We start from the raw sequence: 8899 nt of genomic DNA, 5'->3' as shown, positions 1-8899 counted from the left end.
AATGGTGTCGTTTGGAAATGTTGTTTCAATCAGTGCTGCAGCCAATCAGGAGTCCCCGTTGTCAGAATACAATAGCACAAAGGGGAGGATTCTCACCTCCACCTCACATGTCTTCGGTTTTTGGCATTCAGACAGCACAGCCAGCTTAAACTTCAGCTATTTGCTGCAAAAAAAATCTAAAAAAAAGAAAACAACTTAAGCTTTAAACGTTTGTTAACCTTCCATAACGGTTCCTGCAAATCTCATACAGAAACATTCCCACATCGATTTTGTAATGGAAAATGTTCATGATTGGATAATCGCTGTGATTAGCATGCAGCAGTTGGCCAATTGGGAGGTCTTGACCTTTGTTGCCTAATCTGACTTGGAAGTGATCATCAACAGCTTTTACACAAATGACATCTCTTTTCATTTGCCTGACTTCCCCCGGTGTGTTCACTATGATCCCTTTCTTAAATAACTCTTTGGCAGTGTATGTAGTTGAATCTTCTGTAAAATAGATCTTGTGGATCTCTCCATCAATGCCTGAGTGTTCAGAGAGCAGGATGTCCATACAGCTTTTCTTATACTTCTTGTGCATGTCTATGGAGTCCTCCAGTAATGCACACGTCTCCTCCAGATCAGCTAATACCTGCTGGTTGATTGTTATCTCAGATTTTCTTTTCTCTAGCAGGTTCTCTTTCCCTTTGATTTCTTCAGTAATTAGGTTGATGATCTCTTGGTGGCTGTTTGCCTCTGTGAAGTACCCGGCTTTGTGTAAAGTCTGCAGGTTTGCAGCCAGAAGGTGTTTTTGACATTCCCGGGAGGTGTCACGGTCTTTATTTGGACGGGATTTTTCCTCTTTATGTGCACCTTCAGTACTGTAGGAAGTTCTGCCTCCTATTGCCGTATCCTGATCCTTTTCCTGTGCTGGCGAGGTAGGTGTCAGGATCTCTAGGAGTTTTTCTTCGGTCTCCTTACCCATTAGTTCCAGGACTAGTTTTATGGTGGAAACCTTCACATTCTCCAGTTCAATATCCAAATCTTCCAGTGGAGAAAATTTGCTGCTTAAATATAACGAGATTGTAGGACTTTTCTTTGTGTCATCATACACAGCTGCCTGAGTGTCCACAAGATCCTTAAGGAGAGGGACGGGTCCAATATCCTTGTATACTCGGTACACAATGTCTGTGATTGGCCAATGTCCTAGGTCGCAAAATACAACATTCTTGTATTCAGAAAGCAGAGAATGTGTGTAGATGATATCCTTCGCAGGCATGTTTATCACAGGAGTCTGTATAGCGTCGACGTACTTGGAAAAGCTGAAGTTGTCCTCTGGATCTGGAGTGTTCAGAAGTTTGCTGAAGAATCCCCTGAGCTTTGGGGAGGTGATTCTGATGTAGTCGTCTGCTCCAGGTCCAAGAAGTGTTTCAGCAGGAAGGAATTGCATGGTCAGGCGGGTGATTGAAGACATGAGCTTGAGGTTCTTGCTCAGGATTGAACCTAAATACTTCTCTCTCTCAATCATACCAAATAGATCTGGCCTCTCTATGGCTGGCTGGAGGTACTGAGAGAAGAAATAGCCGACAGTCTTCAACACTAAATCTTCACCAACCTCCGGAAACTTTTTTAGCAAAGATTGTTGTAGGACTTTTGTAAGGTATCTGAGCCCATAAGGAATCCTGTCCACAGATGAGAGTATGGCCTGTAGGAATTTGTTTGTGATGTCATATAAAGCCGTGTTTTCATCATCGATGCATCTTCCTTGTAGTCCTTTCCTTGCTTTGAATGGTTTGGTTGTAATGGAAGGCTGGTCTGCAGGCTCCCCTAGATAGGTGGGCAGTGTATATTCAGTGCTGGATGTGGTCAGTATTGCTGGAACCAGCGCCATGACTAGGGGAATGTACTTTGCTTCCTGGGTGTAAAAATAGATGATTAGCTTTAAAATCGTTGATTTCCCCTCCAATATGTCCTGAATGACATGGATTTTGTTCTCCACTTCCTTCCAAAGAGCAAATTCCATCAGTTTGATGAAATAGTACTCTGCGCGTGGATTGTGGCCGTGGTCATAGAGATGGAAGAGCAGTCTGTCCGTAAATGTTAGAATATCCTGATCGTACGTCAGCTGGTCCATGAGTCTGGTCAGGTAAGCTGGATCCGTCTGCAGATAGTAGAAGAGGTGTTCATAGGACTCCAGCCTCTTTCTTCTCTTTCTGGCCTCATTAGCCTCCTGTCTATGCCCGGTGATGGCCTCTTTAATTTTCTGCCTATTGCTAGGCTTTAGTCTTTTGAATCTGGATTGCAGATCCTGTTGAGCCATATTGCCCTTTACTAAAGCTGCGATGTCTTTGTCTAAGGTTCTCAGCTCCTCCTTATATCCATAGAAGGTTTTACATTTAGACGTGATATCCACCTTCAACTGATTCAGCCACAACTGCATATCGAAGGTGGGGTCATGGGGGCTCAGGCATTGAGAGAACTGGATGACCGCGCTCACAGATGGATTTGTATTTGTCATGAAATCCAGGTATCGCTGTCGGGCCAAGCCTCTTCTGACGCACGACTGAAATTTTACAATGATTTCACCACGACGCTGCTCTGATCTCTCTCTCTGAAGTTTTTCATTCCGTTCATTCGTCTTTTTGGGTTCGTTGTCTTTATTCGTCTTCTTGGGTTCGGTAACCTTTGGATCTTTCTTTGTAAAGAATGACCTCAGCCAATTGCTGAGCCTTCCATTCCAAAGGAAGTCCAACCTTGTCCTGGGAGATGCCCTCCCTCCTGTAGTGCGGTGGGTGTTTCTCACCATTTCTGCTATCAGATGGTAGAATACACCAAGAATTTCTATTGGTAGTAATCAGAGGTCTTCAGATCAGATGTGTTCACCACAACAGTCACTTGTAGACTAAACTCTGCCTCTGCTGGCTTCTATTTATAGCCTCTGCTCCACTGTGACAATTGGTTTTTTTGTACAAAAACTTTATTGACACAGCCTCTGCTGCACTGTGATGACCTCATAGTTACAGTTGCACAGTTCAAACATTTTTTTTCAACAAAACTTTATTGACACAGTGACAGCCAACTGACACATCATGGCCTGGAAGTGATAACTGCCAGCAGAGAAGGAATGAACACATCGCTGTATCTTCAGTATTGGGTGGAGCCGCACGTCTTGAAGATCCGTTTGATAAACACTTTGTCTTTTGGACATTCTACAAATGTGACACTTGTGTGGGGTGTTTATTAGGGTTTTTTTGGGTGAAGCTATTGAGAATCACGATGGAATCGCTGGATACTCGCATGGATTGCAATGTCTTCGGAAGGCGAATATATATATGGGGGGTGGGTTTTTAATTTTCAGTTTTGGGTGGAGTGATTGAGAATCAGTATGGATTTGTTGGATATTCATAGGGAATGCAATGTCTTTGTAAGGTAATCACATATATGGGGAATCACAATAGATTTGCTGGATATTCACGTATATTGCAATGTCTTTGGAAGGTGATCACATTTATGGGTTGTTTTATTGTTTTCAATTTTGGGTGGAGTGATTATCACAATGGATTTGCTGTATATGCACATGGCTTGCAATGTCTTTGGAAGGCAACCACATCTATGAGATGTTTAATGAACCTTTTTAATGGTTTCAGTTTTGGGGGAGCTGCTGAGAATCTTTCCAATTTTGGGTGGAGTGCAGTGATGATGTATTGGGGGGTATATAATGATGGGTGGAGTACACACTGTACAGGGGAGGTTCACAGTCTCCCCCCTCCTCCTCCTCTCGTGGGATGTGCACATGCCCCATCTCCGGATCTCACAGAGGAACGATCGGGGGGGAATAAGCAGAGAGCCAAGCCATTGTCATTGTCTCCTTACCCTGATTGGTGATTGGTTGTCTCCAAGGGACACAGCTCACCACAGATCACCGCGCTGTGTGCCCCAGGAGGCTGTGCACGAGCGACATGACCAGTCCAGTCCCGGCCATCACCGTGCCGTTCCACTTTCATTACAAATACAACAAGGCAGCTCCGTGTTACTATACAGAGGGACCCCAACAATGGAGTGTGACAGTTATAGAGGCTCCTCTCCTGGACTGAAATGGCTTCCTCTGATTTCACACTGCACACTGTGAGCTGCTTACAATGTGCATTACAAGTGTCATCACGTCAGATAGAGCCCGCCTCATTCCTGGCTAGAGGATATCCAGCATGATTTATCGCTTTCCTCCTCAGCCTCCCTGGGCTGTCCTTCCATTTATTGGATGTAAAGTGTTTGTAAACCCCAACATATACCCAGTGAAGTGACTGTCCTCAGGTGGTACACAGAGATGAAACAGATCCTCCTGTATAGGTTGTACCTGTTTATCTTTAGTCTCTTCTCTACATCTGTTCAAAGTTCTTAATTGGTAAAGCTTGTCTGAGCGTTCAGAAAAAATGGGGCATAGAGCTGAAGTTACACTCTGCAGAGCTCAGTGAGGAGAGCTGATTGGAGGGAAGAGACGCCCCCCCTTTCCCCCACATACACAGCTCACAGGAACAGAGCTGAGGTTGTCATTCTGCTGGAGGTCCCTCCCCATCACTATATTTTTCTTGGTGTCAGGAAAACTTGTGAGAAGTGACTGGTGCTGATAGCAGAGGAATGAAGCAGCATGCAGAAATGACCCTTAGTGCTCTGGATTGAGACAAGTACACCCTATAGAGGGAAATGCTTTGTTCCTTTGTCATGTCTGAGGTTTACAACCACTTTAAGTTCTTTCAATCATGGAGGCTCACCATCACGTGGGCATTACCTAGAGTGGTCTGCATGCAAATACATTCTTTCTGGGAACTCCCACTCCTCCACACTGATGTCCACCCATCAAGGCATTTATATATTTGCATAACTCCTCCCAAGATCCAGCCCCCTGTTTTCATCATAATGGAAGAATCTTGCGAGGAGTACGGGGTGTTGTGATGTTTTCAGGAAGCTATGCACAGCACCCTGCCGGCCCCTCCCACCAGCCATGATCTGCCTGAATTGCATGAAGAAGCACAGAGACACAGTGATGACATCACTAGATGTAAAATAAGATGTGTAATGAAAAGACAAAGGTTTCATGTAACATGTTATTAGCGTGTTATTAAGTGAGGAGGGAGGAACTAGGACAGAAAATATACATCTATGAAACTTCAGTTTTAGCCTTTTTAGAAACTTGCTGACACCTTGTTATTGGAACCTGAATTATAACTGTCATTTTATTCCCAGAATTCCCTGCTCACAGCTCTGACTTCCTATAGATAGGTGTGAAGGAGGAAGATGACCCCCAGGAGCTGGGTGAGTGACACTCCAAAACATGTCTAGCACCAATATTGTGTTCAGTACTGTGTCTGATGGACGTCTTGTAACCACTTGCCCTCCATAAGGTTTTACCCCCTTCATGCCCGTGACATTTTGTGCTTTTCAGCACTGCACTACTTCAACTGGTAATTGTGTGGTCATGCAACACTGTACCAAATACAATCTAATACATTTTTCTTTCACACAAATAGAGCTTTCTTTTGCTGGTATTTGATCACCACTGGGTTTATTTTTTATTATGTAAACAAAAAAAGATTGAACATTTTGAAAATAAAATTATATTTTCTACTTTCTGTTCTAAAACATGTGCAATGAAATCAAACTTCTTCATAATTGTTGGCCAAAATGTATCCTGCTAAGTCTTTAGTAAAAACAAATCCCAGTAAGTGTATATTGGTTTGTGTGACAGTTCTGGTGTCTACAAACTATGGGATATATATGTGAAAATGGCTCAATCCTGATGTACTGACGGCCTCTCATTTATTGATCCCTAAATGCCAGGACAGTACAAATATCCCCCAAATGATCCCTTTTTTTGAAAGTGGACAGTCTGAGGTATTTTAGTAAAATGCACAGAAAGTTTAAATTTTTTTTTTGTCACAATTTTGAAATTTTTAATACATTTTTTTTTCACGTTTTTTCTTTTACATACTGTCACTAGAACAGTACAGTGTCATAATATGATTGGTGATTCTGTACTTCTCTGGTGAGGTGATCAGAGATTTTTTTTTTTTACACTTTGATTGCTGTTACAATGATGATCACTGTAACAACAATGTTTTGAACTATCATGATTTGGTTACATTCATAACAGATGTGCTTAGTATTGTGATCACATGTTACATATAAGGTGCTGTGATTGGCTCAGGTACAATGTGATAGCTGTGGGCCATTCGTAGCATTACAATGCTAAGCACAATTATTATTACTGAAACTCATTCATAACAGTTTTGTTGACATTGTGATCATGTGATTGCTATGCGATCACCTGACACCCCAGCGTCTCATAGTGGCTGGTTACAAGCATCCGCAATCCGCTATGTCCCCCGAGGGAGTGGTGCGCCAATGCGCATGTGCTAAGTGATGTACAAGTACATCACTTGGCATGTCTGTGCCGCCCGCCCGCAGTACATGTTAGTCCGGAACAGGTACAACGTGCCCAAAATTTCACCTTAAGCCTGCCAAAGATTTTCCCAGTGTGTCCTGATCACACATGGCCTCTGTAACATAAATAAAAGGTAGATAAAAACAATAAAAGCTTGCCTATCTTCAGACAACTATTCATCCTCCCCCACCCCCTCTAACCCATCCTGCACTCTCTCACCGATGCCATTTCTGGGAGTGGGGGGAGCGCTAATCAAAGTCTGCTGATGCGGCCACCCAGCCTGGATCCCAAGAGGTCCCTTTTGCTGATTTCCTATCTCTGCTTGTTTTGGGTTCTCGGCCTTTTGGCTAAGATCAAGTGTAGTATCTGTTCTTATCAGTGTCCAGTGGGGGTGCTCCCGGCCATTCTAGCTTTGCGGGGATGGCTGTTGTATAGTACCCTCACTAGTATGGTGGGGGTCCGGAAGGCTAGTACCGGAGGGACAGAAACCGGTTAGCGCCATGAGTCATTCTGGGGCCCTGGGAGTAATTCCTCCGAGAAGACTGGAAAGACCCAGTACCTCCTGATTTGGACGGATCTACCTCGGTCTGGCCAGGGGCTGAGGAGGCAGAAAGTCCGCAAACTCGGTGCCCCCTGAGTAGACGCTCTCAGGGGTGCCACTAGTAACACCTGGGTGTGGGACCCCACTGTGTGAACATGGCACATGGTCACTGTTTTTACATTCTTTTTGCACAGCGCCCTAAGGACCAGGCCTTTTGGCTAAGTCCAGGGCAATTTTTGCTACAGGCCTCAGGGCCTGGTCTGTGCACAATTTGGCACGGTACCACTTTTTTATTTTCTATTTATTTAATTTAACACCTCCCACGTTTGTCACTTTTTCTTTGCTTATGTGTGTGTTTTCACTGGATGGTAGGGTGTGGGTCCTCGGGCCTACCCTGAAGTCTAGGGGGAGGATGTGTGGCCTTTTGGTTCCTTTTTCCCCTGATCCCTAGGGGCTTTTTTCTCCGGGAGAGCCCCCTGGCCTAGTACTGGATGTCCGGCTTCGGCTGGACATAAGGAACGGTGGTCCACCAGGCCTTTTGGCCAGGAGGACCAAATGGGAACCTTGTCCCTGTCAGGAGCTTCGTGCCCCGGGGGATCAGGGTAACGGTCCAACCCCTTCGGGGGTAGGACAAAGCACACCCCTAAGTGCACTTTTTCGTGTGGTGTTCGCACTTGCACTTTTTTTGTGATCACTTACGGGTTTTTCGTTCTAGTTTGCACGTTTGCGGACTTAAAAAAAAAAATCTCTGCTTGTTTTGGGAGGACCACGCCACTGACAAACCAATAGGAAGTGACGTCATCACATGAGCAGTGACATGGACACCCGAAGAAGGACTCCACTTCCTGTAATCTGGATTCTCTAGTCTCAAGATTCCGGATGAGAGAATCATGTGACTGCGGCTTTAGATGTGTAAAAAGGTCCAACGGTCAGTCAGAGGGGTATGGTGGAGATAGGTAGAGCCTAGAGATCAGCTTTATTTCTCATTATATTTAAGGGTCATTCCATGTGACATTGAACAGTTATAATAAGTTACTGACAGCCATTTCTTCCCGCAGATTGTATGAACTGTGAAGCGTTAGCAGTCAGTGACCTCCACAATACACCAACCATGAAGAGAGCGCACACATCGCCACCAAAGCTGCTCGCCAAAACGGTAACAAAGACGTGTGTATGTTAATGAGGTGACCAGGCAGATAAAAATGAATGTAAACATTCACATTTGGTTGGGTACTCTAATGAAAGGTTATGATGGTGCATGCCAGAAGAAATTCTCAGCAATGAGAAATTCAGCTTCCATCATTATTGAAGATCTTGAGAATCGTGATATTTATGTGGAACTGCACTGCATCTGAGCACCACAAGCCAAAAATGCTATTTCATTCATTTTTTATAATCAGAGCAAACTCCCCCATCCATCCGTGTCTCCATGCTTTATTTTGCCAAGAATTCACTTTGAAAACCACCGCCTGGCATTTCTGGTCATATCCATCTTGAGTAAGGGAAGATGATTGTGTAGCTTTTACTCCCTGGAATCCATCTGCCCTTAACCGAGTGTTCTTAGCTGAGAAAAACCCCTCCTCCCCTCCTGAAAACTCCTGTGGCATGTATGACATCATTTGCCTAGGCCTGGAAACCAGGAAGTAACTTAAGAAATGTAAACAAAATGTAAATAAGTAAATATAATGTACTTTCCTATCTAGTTACTAATGCTAGCAGCACAAGGTTAAACAATAGTCGGTTGATTGAGAGAGTGAATTCTGAAGCTTTAATCTGCAAAGAGCTGACTTGGTATTTTACTGCAAAATTTGCAAGAAAGCCTTTCCCAGCCATTCCTTTCTACTGAGCCACATGTAGGTTCACTCCACAGCAAAGCCATTCATCTGCCAGGACTGCGCTAAGGTTTTCTGTCGAGGTGACTACCTGAAATCTCACTGCTG

General features: G+C 44.1%; 1 protein-coding gene and 1 pseudogene across 1 annotated transcript; one reads left to right on the top strand and one right to left on the bottom strand.

The window, feature by feature from the left end:
• Positions 1-202: 202 nt before the first annotated feature.
• On the bottom strand, positions 203-2785 carry LOC149443300 (ras GTPase-activating-like protein IQGAP1). Its single transcript, XM_089655693.1, has one exon. It carries the CDS (start codon positions 2783-2785, stop codon positions 203-205), a length of 2583 nt encoding a protein of 860 aa, XP_089511819.1.
• Positions 2786-6745: 3960 nt separating this feature from the next.
• On the top strand, positions 6746-6861 carry LOC149443299 (U2 spliceosomal RNA; annotated as a pseudogene).
• The last annotated feature ends 2038 nt before the right edge of the window (positions 6862-8899 follow it).

Source organism: Staurois parvus, unplaced genomic scaffold (genome assembly GCF_062004578.1).
Source record: "Staurois parvus isolate SC_StPar_1 unplaced genomic scaffold, SC_StPar_1.0 ptg000860l, whole genome shotgun sequence".
Taxonomy (NCBI): domain Eukaryota; kingdom Metazoa; phylum Chordata; class Amphibia; order Anura; family Ranidae; genus Staurois; species Staurois parvus.
This window is presented reverse-complemented; position numbering and strand designations above follow the sequence as displayed.